Consider the following 12,633-nt stretch of genomic DNA (forward strand, 5'->3'; position numbering starts at 1 on the left):
CGCCCCCGCGCGCGTGCGCACAGCCGACGGCGTCCCTGCTCGCACGCAGGATCCACGGCGGCGCTCCGAGCAGAGGCGCGTGTGGAAGTTTGGGGGTTCCCTGGTTTCCGAACCCCGTCTTGTGCGTGTCCGCGTCAGCGCGGGGTGACGGCCGGAGCCCCTGCCCCCTCCGGACGCCGCGGCCCCCGACTGCAGAAGGCTGGTGACACCATGCGCTCCGCCCCGAGGCGGAAGGACTTAGAGCGAGCGGGTCCCGCGGGTGACCTCCCGCACCCCACGTCCTCTTGAAGCAGACCCCGACTTCTGCCCAAACACTCCCGATGCGATGCCTCATTTCCCTCTGGCCCCTCTCCGGCCACCGCTTTGGGCACTGAGGGCCCCCCGGGGACTCTCCAAGCCCCAGCCACTCTGTACACAGCCAGAGCCCCAAGGCTCGTCCCTCACTCGGAGGAACCGTGAAGCCAAGCAGAAGCGCCTGCGGGAGAAGCAGGCGGCCCTGGAGGCCGGGCTAGCAGAGAAGAGCAAGGTCAGGGGTCAGTCCTTGGGTCTCCAAGACCTGAGAAGGGGCTGAAGGAGACTGGTGGCGGGGATCCGGGTGACTGGTGTTCTGGGAATTGCAAAACACACTCACACTCCCCCATTTCCTCCCAGTCACCTGCAGCGCCCACTAAGACCTGGAGTCACAAGGAGGTAGTATTGTATGAAATCCCCACCGAGCCAGGTGAAAAGAAAGGTAAACTGTAGGGAATGGGTTTTCTTTTTTGGATTCTACTGCCTTTTGGTCTGCTGAAATGCAGCTCAGAAGTGGATCTCCCTGTGTTTGTACAGATGTTTCTGGGCCCCTGCCTCCTGCTTACAGCCCCCGATACGTTGAGGCTGCCTGGTACCAGTGGTGGGTGCGTGAGGGCTTCTTCAAGCCCGAGTATCAGGTTAGTGCTGGGCGGATCGGAACGGACAGGTGAGCAGCCCGGAGCTTGGTGGGCACAGGGCAGCTTCACAGCTGAGCTTTCCCTTGGCCCCTGGCTTCTCCAGAGGTCTCTCTCTGCTTTCCCCGCGTTGGATATTCTTCGAAATTCTACCATCGTCGTCATCATTTGCTTTTTTGGGGGGGGGGCGGTGGACAGAGTCTCTATGTAGACCAGGTTGGCCTCAAGCTCACAGAGATCCACCTGCCTCGGCCTCCCATTAACGGCATTGAGTACCATCTGGTCTCCTTGAAGTTCTTTCTGCCCCGAGGGCACCAGAGGGCGCTGTTCCTCCTCGGGTAACAAGCAGTCCTGCCCTGTGCCTCTGACTTCCTCCTTGCTCCTAGGCACGGCTGCCCCACGCCACGGGGGAGACCTTCTCCATGTGCATCCCACCTCCCAACGTCACTGGCTCCCTGCACATCGGCCACGCGCTCACGGTGGCGATACAGGACGCGCTTGTGCGCTGGTGAGAGGGAGGAGGCTGCCGCCCGTCCCGAAGGGCAGGTTGGAGCCAATGAGAAGCGAGCTCAACGGGTCCCTTACGCTGTCTCTGCCTCAGGCACCGGATGCGTGGGGATCGCGTGCTGTGGATCCCTGGCTCAGACCACGCCGGAATTGCCACACAGGTGTGTGGGGTCCTTTGCCCCCATTCCCCCCTCTTAACCCTTGCTTGATGGCGCTGTCTTTATCCGAGGCAGCTCGAAAGCTTCTCGTTCGCTCTTGATCCCCCACCTCAGGCCGTGGTGGAGAAGCAACTGTGGAAGGAGCGTGGAGTGAGGAGACACCAGCTGAGCCGGGAAGACTTCCTGAAGGCCGTGTGGCAGTGGAAACATGAGTACGGCGGCGGCGGCGGCGGCGGCGGCGGCGGGGCGCTTGTGTGACTGGCTGAATGAGTCTTTGCTCGCCACCTCTCCTGCCTGGTAGCATTCGGTGCCTCCTGAATGCCTCAGGGCAGAAGCTCTGGAACTCTGAGCATTGGGTGGGCAGGGTGTCCGAGCTCTCTCTCTGTGTGTGTGTGTGTGTGTGTGTGTGTGTGTGTGTGTGTGTGTGTGTGTGTGTGTGTGTGTGTGTGTGTGTAATGGATGGACATACACACATATGAGTGGGTTTTCTTTTTTTTTACCCTTGTTTCTCTTAGGCTTCCTCTCCCATGCGCCCGGGCCTTCTCCTTCCATATCTGTCGTCACAGGCTTTTGTCTCTCCCGCTTTTCTTACATTTTTCATGGAGTAGTTGCCGCCGCCAGGCATGACCCACTCATGGCCCACGGGCCTCGTGCGTCCCAGCATAGCTGCGAATTGTTAACTAACCTAAAACATTTTGGGGACTTTTTTGTGTGTGTGTGGGTTTTTGTTTTGTCTTTTGCTTTATTGCATCATTCTCGGATGTGATGATGGCGATGTCATGTTACAGTGTTATGCAAAATGCGTGTATGTATGTGTGTGCTCACAACCTGTGGGCTGCAGCTTAGGGTGTGTGTGTGTGTGTGTGTGTGTGTGTGCATGCATGTGCATGTGTGCACGCACGCGCACGCGCGCTCTTATAACCAGGGAGCCACAGCTTGGACACCCAAGGTGTTGCCCGAGACAATTAATTATTCATCCTGCGTGGCTCAGAGGAGCTGAAAGCTTAGACACCCTGCGGAGACCTTTATGTGTCTTTTAAAGCTGGGGAAAGCCCCACCCTGGGTTGTGCCGTCAGCTTCCAGACTCTGCTGGGTCTCTGCCATTGCACTTTTTTCCCTCTGGTACCTGGCGTTGGCGAGCATCCTTGGTTAGTGTGTGGGAGGTGCCCTGCTCATGTTTACTGACAGAAACCTCTGGCACAGGAAAGGAGGGGAGATCTATGAGCAGCTGTGCGCTCTGGGCGCCTCCCTGGACTGGGATCGAGAGTGCTTCACCATGGACGCCGTGAGTTCATGTTACAGCCCCCGTGGGTGGGTTCTGTGGGGAGGGCATTAGAGACCAGTGTGGAATGTGTCTGGAGAGGAACACAGGAATCCCTGGGTCCGGCTGAGGGAGGACGTCCGGTGTGGACACTCAGGTCATTCCAGGGCTCCTCAGCAGCCGTGACGGAAGCTTTTGTGCGACTCTACAACTCGGGGTTGCTGTACCGGAGCCGTCAGCTTGTCAACTGGTCGTGTACGTTGAGATCAGCCATCTCGGACATTGAGGTGAGGAAGAGGGAGAAAGGCTGCGGGCTGGCGGAGTCGGGTCCTTGGCCCCTGCTGCTGTGTTTGAAGTTTCTCAAGCTCTGTCCACTCCTGTCAATCAGATGGTGGCGTACTGCCTTGTAGGGACATTGTAAAAAGTCACAGAATCTGCGCAGTGCTCAGCACAGGGAGCCGCCGTGGTTTCTGAGCCCTGTGACTTTACTGTGGAACTTGACTCCCCCAGCCAGCCCTCTGGATGGGGTTGGGGTGGATGGCCGGGAGGCCGGATGCAGGGCGGTGGGACTCCCCGGATGTGAGCTCTACAGAGAGGCTGCTGTCTCACCTGCTGCCTCAACCTTCCAGGTGGAGAGCCGGCCCCTGCCTGGCCGCACAGTGCTCCGGCTGCCCGGCTGCCCGACCCCCGTGTCTTTTGGGCTCCTTGTTTCTGTCGCCTTCCCTGTGGATGGCGAGCCCGGTGAGCGTAGTCCTGAAAGTTGCCCTGTTTCTTCCGCTTCCCATTCTCCCGAGTGCACGGTGGGTTTTGCTGGGACCCCCGGTAGGCTTGCCATCGTGGGTCCTTGCTCTGGGGGTCCTGGGGGGAAGTGAAACGCACGAGGCCCTCTTTGGAAACTCAGTGTGATTCTACGAGAGTCTTTCACTAAGGAAAGAGGTGAAAGATAAGCTAGTGACCGGTGCACTTGTGATCACAGCATTTGGGAGGCAGAGGTGGGAGGATTCCAAGTTTAAGGCTCACCTAGTCTGCATAGCAGGTTCCGAGTCACCCAGGGCTACAGGAGGCCCCGGTGTCTCTGTAAAACAGTGCAGGGGAAGGTTAGTTCTAAAGTGTAGTTTGTTAGTGTTGCATTTGGTTCAGAAAAGGGCACGAGGAAGGGAGGGCCAGCTGGATCCTGTCTGCTCCACCTGTGTGGGAGGAGGCCGGGGCATCAGCTGACCCAGTGCGTGAACGTTTGTCCCCAGGTGCGGAGATTGTGGTGGGAACCACCAGGCCTGAGACGCTGCCTGGAGATGTGGCTGTGGCCGTCCATCCAGACGACCCGCGGTACACCGTGAGTGACTGGAGAGAGCCTGCACCCCCTGCTGAGGCTGCAGCCTTCCTTTACTCCAGCCCCTCTCCTGAGACCCCTCCTCCCTGCTCTGCGGTGGCTGCCTCTACGCTTCCCTGCTTTTTTTTTTCTTTTTTCTTTCTTTTTTTTTGCTATTCTGCTTTAATTAATTAAATTAAATTAATTAATTTAATTAATTAAGCGTGGGTGTGGCCTCCAGTCCAAGCGCAGCTGCTGCCCATCTGCGTCTCTGCCACGCTGGTGCGCTTCCTGCAGTGGAGGCGCTGCAGGGGACGTCTGTCTGCTCCTGGGCTCGCTCGATCGCTCGCTGGCCGGTCTTGGGCTCACCCCTCACTCTGCCTTCTCTGTCCCTGTCCCAGACTCGCGCCTAACCCTGACTGTTCACCTTTGCCTTTAGCGTTTACACGGACGGCAGCTTCGTCACCCTTTGACGGGACAGCTTCTCCCCCTCATCACGGACACCGCCGTTGAGCCGCATGTGGGCACAGGTGTGTGGAAGTCAAGGGTCCAGGGAGAAGGGAGAGCCATGAGAGCCGCTGTCGGGAATGTGTCCCTGCAGGAGGGGATGGGGGGGGTATGTGCCGCTTGAAACGCAAGACCAAGACCAGTGCGGGGCTCACAGAGCTGTATCCCCCAGGGGCAGTGAAGGTGACTCCGGCTCACAGTCCAGCAGATGCCGAGATGGGGGCCCGGCATGGCTTGACCCCGCTGAGTGTCATTGCGGAGGATGGGACCATGACGCCCCTCTGCGGAGACTGGCTGCAGGTGGGGCCGGTGTTGGTGCTACCCCGTCTCCTATGGGCACCCTCTGCCCTGCCTCACCTTGTCTGAGGCCTCTGATCCTGCCACCTCTCCCCAGGGCCTTCACCGATTTGTGGCCCGGGAGAAGATCCTATGCGCACTGAGGGAGCAGGGCCTGTTCCGGGGCCTGCGGGAGCACCCCATGGTACTGCCCATCTGCAGGTAGCGTGGTAACGCCGTTTTAGTCCCCCACTGGGGGCCGTCCCCGGGGGGGCGGGTGGATGACGCCTAAGAGTGACTGACAGCAGGATGATGCCCTGGGCTAGAGTGTGGGTTCTGGGCAGAGGGTTCTGTTGGAGTTGGGGTCTTGATGGTATAACCCAGGCTGGCCTGGAACGCCTCTGGCCTCAGCCTCTGGAGAGTTAGGATCATAAAGGTGTCCCCAGCTGTTCCTCACCCTGCCACCCTTGCAGCCGCTCCGGGGACGTGGTAGAGTACCTGCTGAAAAGCCAGTGGTTTGTTCGCTGCCAGGAAATGGGGGACCGAGCTGCCAAGGTGAGGCCCAGTGTGGGGAGAGCCGGGAGGGGAGCGTCTGAGACTCGGGAAACACAGGTGAAGATCCTGCGGTAGAGGCAGGTGGCCTGACAGGGCTGATGTGTGCTCTAGCCCAGAATCTTCTGGACCGAAGTCAAGGTCCTTCCTGAGAGTTTTTTTGTTGAGACAGCTCAACAGGCAAAAGCTCTGGCTGCCGAACCCGGCCACTCGAGCTCAGTCCCCCGAACACGTGTGGGGACAGAACTAAGGACCTCTGTGCGTGTTTGTGTATGCATCATACACGGACATAAACGCTTGAAACTTTAAAGTTATTTAATTGCGTGGGTGTCACGGTACCAAGTGAGGGTGAGAGTTGGCTCATCCGTGGGACCAGGCTGCTAAGCCATCTCGCTGACCCCCCTTCGGAGTTTTTCAAGGTCTCGCTGTGCAGTCCTGGCTGGACTGGAACTTGGCTGTGTAGGCCAGGCTGACCTCAAACTCACAGAGATTACCTGCCTGGTAATACTGGGATTAAAGGCGTGGGGGCCACCTTTGTTTCCAGGCTGTGGAGTCAGGGGCGCTGGGGCTCTGGCCTTCCTTCCACCAGAAGACCTGGCAGCACTGGTTTGCCCACATTGGGTAAGGGGGGCTCTCAAAGTTGGGGAGGGGGATGGCCACTGGTCATATGGAGGTGTCAACTGGCACCCTCTTTGGCAGGGACTGGTGTGTCTCCCGGCAGCTGTGGTGGGGCCACCAGATTCCGGCCTACCTGGTGGTTGGAGAGAAGGCGGAGGTCAGTGAGAAGCGACGGGGCAGGGAGGCGAGCTCGGAGCCTGGGGAGGTGACTTGGGGTGGGAGCCCGCCACACTAGGCCCTTGCTTTTTTCAGGGTGACCGGAAGGAATGCTGGGCGGTTGGGCGATCGGAGGCTGAGGCCCGAGCAGTAGCTGCAAAGCTGACCGGGAGACCAGTGGCAGAGCTGACCCTGGAGAGGGGTGAGTGCGCGGCAGAGGCTGGCCAGATGTGTGGGGGCGCTGGGTGTGGAGCAGACGGAGACCCTTCTTGGGTAGGAGCAGCAGCAGTGGCCGAAGGGTCTAGCTGTCCCCATTCATTCCCTGTTTTGTCTCCCAGACCCTGATGTCCTGGACACTTGGTTCTCTTCGGCTCTTTTCCCTTTTTCTGCCCTGGGTTGGCCCCAAGAGGTGAGGTGGGCTAAAAGGGGGCGTGAAGGTGGGTACGACGCAGGACCACAGAGCCTGGCTCGGACCTTACTGCCCATCTCGTCCTAGACACCAGACCTCGCTCGTTTCTACCCCCTTTCACTTCTGGAAACTGGTAGTGACCTCCTGATGTTCTGGGTGGGCCGCATGGTCATGCTGGGGACCCAGCTCACAGGGCAGCTCCCCTTCAGCAAGGTAAGGTCCCCCAGTGCCCCACACGCCAGGCCTCTCCCCCTCCTGGTCCCTAAGCCCTCCTGCTGACCCCCCCCACGTCTCCAGGTGCTTCTGCATCCCATGGTTCGGGACAGGCAAGGCCGGAAGATGAGCAAGTCTCTGGGGAACGTGCTGGACCCGCGGGATATCATCAGTGGGCAGGAGCTGCCGGTGAGAACAAAGGCTTTAGCTCAAGGGATGAAGGGGTCGGAGGAGATGGTGGGGGAGAGCAGCCCCTGACCTTGTCACTCATCCTCAGGTGCTCCAGGCCAAGCTGAGAGATGGCAACTTGGACCTGGGCGAGCTAACCATTGCAGCCGCAGCACAGGTGAGACCTGTGGCCCCCGTCCAGGCCTCTAACCTGCCTGCCCGCTTCCCCTGCAGCCTGGGTCACACCCGTCTCCCTGTGGTTGCAGGAAAAGGACTTCCCTCACGGGATCCCCGAGTGCGGGACAGACGCCCTGAGATTTGCGCTGTGCTCCCACGGAGTCCTGGGTGAGCCTCGGTGGGTGGCATGGCCGAGGGCACCTGTGTGGACAGCCCTGCTGGCTGAGGATGAGACGACTCCTTGTTCTTGCCCTCCAGGGGGCGACCTGCACCTGTCCGTCTCTGAGGTCCTGACCTACCGCCATTTCTGCAACAAGCTCTGGAATGCCCTGCGCTTTGTCCTCCGTGCCCTGGGGGAGAACTTCGTACCCCAGCCAGCAGACAAGGTGGGGAGGCGGGCAGCCAGCCTGGAGAGGTGGCAGGGAGCGGGGTCCAGCCCCCAGGTCCTCATGCCCGCCTGCCTGCAGGTGTCTCCCTCCTCCCCCATGGATGCCTGGATTCTGAGCCGCTTGGCCTTCGCAGCCCATGAATGTGAGAGGGGCTTCCTCAGCCACGAGCTCTCGCTCGTCACCCACACCCTGTATCATTTCTGGCTCCACAACCTCTGCGATGTCTACCTGGTGAGTGGCAGGGCACAGCCTAGCAGTTTCCAGAGCTCCGTGGGTGCACCAAGTTGTCCTTCACTGGCCTGGGCTCTGTAGTGTAGCCCAGCACTGATGCCTGCCTCTCCTAGAGAGAAGGGAGGCTGGGAGAGTCTAGGAAACAGGGAAAGAAAGTTGCTTTTGTCACTCTAGCTACTGCTTTAGGATGTGGCCAGCTACATCCTAGGAGGACAGTGGGGGGGGGGGTTCCAGACCAGGGACTTTAAGCATTGTCCCGTGACAGTCACCCAGCGTGCTTGTCCAGTTCCCCAGAGCCCTTCAGGACAGGCAGTGGTGGCTGGCTATGGGGCTGATGTCCCTCGCTGTTTCTCAGCCTTGTTCCAGGGCAGGGGACACAGTGCAGTGTAGGCTTGCCTAGGTAGCATGCTCAAGGCTCTGGGTTCTGTTCCCAGCACTGCAGGGAAAACCCTTTCCTACACTGTACCACTTCCTCTCCCCATCCTCTGGGAACCTCTGCACGGGGTCTGATCACATGCACATCCAGGGATAGCATGGCACTGGTGATGTTCAGTAGCTCAGCGTACACCCGGTCCTGGGAACCGGTCCCCACCGGCACAGCAGTGAGTGGTTGTTCTCCTCCCTTAGGAAGCGGTGAAGCCAGTGTTGGCGAAGGAACCCTGCCCCCCAGGGCCCCCTCAGGTCCTGTTCTCCTGCGCCGATGTTGGCCTGCGCCTCCTCGCCCCCCTGATGCCCTTCCTGGCAGAAGAACTTTGGCAAAGGCTGCCTCCCAGGCAAGGTGGCCCCCTCGCCCCCAGCATCTGTGTGGCTCCCTACCCCAGTGCCCACAGCCTGGTGAGTGTGGGCAGGGATACAGGGACAGTCTGGTGATGGCTGAAGGTTGTGGGACCACTGTCACTTAGCCATGGGGCTTTTACGTGGGATTCCAAGTCAGGTTGCCATGCATGCCCGAAAGCATTTTACCTGCTGAGCCATTTCCAAGTCCTTTTTTTTTTCTTCTTCTTTTGAGACAGGGTCTCTCTGTGTAGCCCTGGCTGTCCTGGAACTCATTATGTAGACCCACCTACCTCCAAAATGCTGGTATTAATTAAAGGCATGTGCCACCACACCCAGCCCTACTGAATTGCTGTTTACAGCCTCAAGAATTGAAGTTCAAGCTGGGTGTGGTGATGCACGCAGGAGGATTTTGTGAGTTTGAGGCCAGCCTGGTACACATACCAAATTCCAGGACTACATAGAGTCTCAAAAAAAAGAGGAAAAAGGTCTGGGGCTAGAGAGCTGGCTTAGCAGTTAGAGCATTCGCTCTTGCAGAAGACCTGGGTTCGATTCCCAGCACCCACATTGGTGGCTCATAATTGTACCCCAGTTCCAGGGGATTCAGCAGGCACGAATGTGCTTACACATGAATGCATGCTTGCAAAACATTCGTACAAAGTAAAATTGTTCTGCATTTAAATCTGACACTCACTGGGCTTTGTGCTTTGGTAGCATTTAGATTTCTAGCCCGGTTGGGATTGGCGGGTGACTTGGGAGCAAGTACAAGCATCGGCCACTAGTCCTGCAAATCCCCGGGTGGCGCCCTCACATGCTGCCCCGCTCCTGGGAGGGGAGTGTCGTACTTGCCGATGAGGGCACAGCTGCAGCCTCAATGCTGAATCTCCCTTGCTGACTCTGGGGTTCTTCACCAGGAGTCCTGGCGCCAGCCCGAGCTGGAACTCCGCTTCTCCAGAGTGCAAGAGGTTGTACAGGCACTGCGGGCCCTCCGAGCCACCTACCAGATCACGAAAGCCCGACCCCGAGGTGAGGCTGGGCCTGGGTGTCTTCAGGGAAGGGCAGGCATCAAGGGGTGGGAGCCGATGCCCACACTGACCCCGATTCGCTGTCCCTGCCTCCACTAGTGCTGCTCCAGAGCTCAGACCCAGAAGACCAGGACCTACTCCAGCCCTTCCTGGAGCCCCTGGGCACCCTGAGCCACTGTGGGGCTGTAGGGTTCCTGCCCCCAGGGACAGCGGCTCCTTCAGGCTGGGCCCTCACCCCACTGGATGATGACACCATTAAGGTCTACATGGAGCTGCAGGTGACCAGAGGGCATTGAAGGGATCTGAGGGGCAGGGGTGGAAGGGAAGGCCTTGTGGTGGAGGCTATGAGCAGGCTGTGGGTGTCTCAGACTTCTCTCTTATGTAGGGCCTGGTGGACCCCCAGAGCCAGCTACCTCGGCTAGCTGCCCGAAGGCAGAAGTTACAAAAACAGCTTGATGGCCTTTTGAGCCGGACTGCATCGGAGGGGGCTGCAGAGAGGCAGCAGAGGGTAAGGCTGGGTTCCTGGCGGGGCAGGGCGTGTAGGGGGCCAGCTCACCCACCCTGACCCTCCTCCGTGTCCAGCTTTCTGCCCTCCGCCTGGAACTGTCAAAGCTGGACCGGGCAGCCTCCCACCTCCAGCAGCTGACAGAAGAGGCTCCCAGCGTCAGGGAGCTCAGCCCCACTCACACCGGTGCCAGCGCTGCTTCTCAGACTGGTGTCTGAGGACAGATCTGCCTGCCCTTGGCACAGTGTGACCTCAGAGGCGACAGTCCACCTTCATTTTGTAAAAGGAAGTGTCCCTGTGACGCAAGAATGAGGAGATAAAATGATAAAATCCCACACACCTGTGTGAGCGCCTTCATCGCTCTCTGCCTCGCTCTAGGGACTTCTGGCGTGACTGAAGAGACGGCTCTAGTGACCCTGTGCTCTACACCTTACGTGGGAGTTCCTTTGTTCCTTGGGCCTGTCTCTATTCTTTTTTTTTTTTTTAACAGACTTAATTCACTTTAATTTTCTTGTATGAAAACCCTTATGTGGTGGCCACAGCTGGAGCCTGGGTCCTCTGAACAGAGACTCTGGTGTGGGCTTTCACAAGATGGTCCATGAATTCCTGATAAGGAGACTTGGTGAACACAGTCTCTTTCCAGAGGTCAGGGGTCAGGTAGCTGTAGGTCTTGGAGATGGCATCAAAGGTGGCCTTGGCAAAGTTGCCCAGGGTGGCAGTGCAGCCCCTGGCTGACGTGTAGTAGTCATCAATACCGGCCATCATCAGTAGCTTCTTGGGCACAGGAGCCGAGACGATGCCAGTGCCTCTGGGGGCAGGGATGAGACGCACCAACACAGAGCCACAGCGGCCCGTCACTTTGCATGGGACAGTGTGGGGCTTGCCAATCTTGTTCCCCCAGTAGCCTCTCCGCACAGGGACAATGGAAAGCTTGGCCAAGATGATGGCACCCCGGATGGCAGTGGCTACCTCCTTGGAGCACTTCACACCAAGACCAACATGACCGTTGTAGTCCCCAATAGCGACAAAAGCCTTGAACCTGGTCTGCTGGCCAGCCCGAGTCTGCTTCTGTACTGGCATGATTTTTAGAACTTCATCCTTTAGAGATGCGCCCAGAAAAAAATCAATAATCTCGGATTCCTTATTCTTTTCTGCGCTCTGGGGACCACAGACATATACACTCAGTGTCTGAGTTATACGGTCCCAGATGCAGACAGCCACCTGCACCCGAATACCTGAGTGAAATTCAGAGCCCGCTCAGGCCTCCTGCATGGAGGTAGCTCAGGGGTACTGCACCCAAATACCTGCGTGAAGTTCAGAGCCCGCTCAGGCCTCCTGCATGGAGGTAGCTCAGGGGTAGCCATTTGTGTGGAGCCTGTTGAGGGCCGGGCCTCCCATCATTCTTGGAATCTCTCTAAGAACCGACCCGTGGGCTTTTGCTTCATTTGGACACACGGCTGCCATAGAATGGAAGTAACTTGCCCAAATTAACAGGGATTTAGCCTAGCCGAGTCAGCATAACCACCACCTCAGGCGCAGCTCTTTTCTGCTGGGCGGTAACCAGATTTTAAACAGGACGTCTGCTTTGACATGTGCTCCTGCTGCCGAGAAGTGCGGGGCTCGGCTGCCGTGTCTCTGCCCCTTTCCACGTCGTTTTCCTGCCATCCTGACAACAACTACATCCAAGATCTACTTCAGTGGCTGCCATGAGTCCACACGCTTATCAAAGGGACGGAAGCAGGCGGGTCCCCGTCCCCTGGTCGTCATCATCATCCATCCCCCCCCCGGGTTCAGTGAGAGTGGGTGTAAAAGTCATCAAATGCGAGGGAGAACAGGGAACCGAAGCGTGCTGGAATAGTAAACGGAGTTAAGCAAAGACTTGTGGGAGGCCCAGTGTGTGGCTGGGCAGGAGATGGGGCACACAAAGGGAAACCCCACGGAGGTCAAGAGAGCAGAGGGTGTGGTCGGGAGCTGAGCTGTGACCAGCCGACTCAACCGGAACGGTCCTCTCAAGCTATGGTCAGTGACTGCCGCGTGGGTCCAGTTACAGAGCACGTCATCAGGTTAGCACGGTGGGGGCCATTTGAAGGGCTTTAACCCTTCCCACTATGCATCGCCTTGGAGACACTATCACATAGCCGAGCTAGCTGCAGGGGAAGGCAGCGAGGCATTCGCCAGAAGCCAGGCTTCCAGCTACAATTTACACGGCTCTAGCCAGTCCCATGAAACTTCACAAGACTGCACTCTTCCATCACCAGCCACAGCTGACAGGCGTCCCTGGTCCTCCAGGTTTATGTCTGGTGCCCACCTCCTGCTTGGTCCCCAGATACCCAGGGTGGAGCCGTTTTAGAGAGAGAACTGATTACTCAAGCCCCAAGACACTAGTGCCATTGAAACATGCCAGCAAGGTTTCAGACACGCCGGGCCGGCATCCAGACCAGAGCATTTGCCCGCCACTCTGTCCACTGACCA

The 12,633-nt window shown here is 58.4% G+C and overlaps 2 protein-coding genes across 2 annotated transcripts; one reads left to right on the forward strand and one right to left on the reverse strand.

Annotated features, from left to right (window-relative positions):
- The first annotated feature begins 26 nt into the window (after positions 1-26).
- On the forward strand, positions 27-10,496 carry Vars2 (valyl-tRNA synthetase 2, mitochondrial). The gene is made up of 29 exons (XM_005087622.4): positions 27-526; positions 652-733; positions 829-929; positions 1,313-1,434; positions 1,528-1,594; positions 1,706-1,803; positions 2,795-2,876; positions 3,020-3,139; positions 3,482-3,593; positions 4,097-4,185; positions 4,601-4,691; positions 4,841-4,968; positions 5,063-5,166; positions 5,418-5,499; positions 6,041-6,117; positions 6,196-6,271; positions 6,367-6,472; positions 6,609-6,679; positions 6,767-6,892; positions 6,977-7,081; positions 7,170-7,238; positions 7,327-7,405; positions 7,496-7,623; positions 7,705-7,857; positions 8,485-8,691; positions 9,546-9,657; positions 9,756-9,934; positions 10,042-10,164; positions 10,239-10,496. The coding sequence occupies exons 1-29, from the start codon at positions 326-328 to the stop codon at positions 10,377-10,379; spliced, it is 3,231 nt and encodes a 1,076-aa protein (XP_005087679.1). The 5' UTR covers positions 27-325; the 3' UTR covers positions 10,380-10,496.
- On the reverse strand, positions 5,794-11,418 carry LOC106022688 (40S ribosomal protein S2-like; the record flags this gene model as incomplete). Its single annotated transcript, XM_040732086.1, has 2 exons — positions 5,794-7,075; positions 7,855-11,418. A coding segment is annotated over one exon (732 nt), but the record flags the coding sequence as incomplete, so codon positions are not given.
- Between the last annotated feature and the right edge of the window lie 1,215 nt (positions 11,419-12,633).

Source organism: Mesocricetus auratus, unplaced genomic scaffold, assembly GCF_017639785.1.
Source record: "Mesocricetus auratus isolate SY011 unplaced genomic scaffold, BCM_Maur_2.0 Super-Scaffold_100027, whole genome shotgun sequence".
Classification (NCBI taxonomy): domain Eukaryota; kingdom Metazoa; phylum Chordata; class Mammalia; order Rodentia; family Cricetidae; genus Mesocricetus; species Mesocricetus auratus.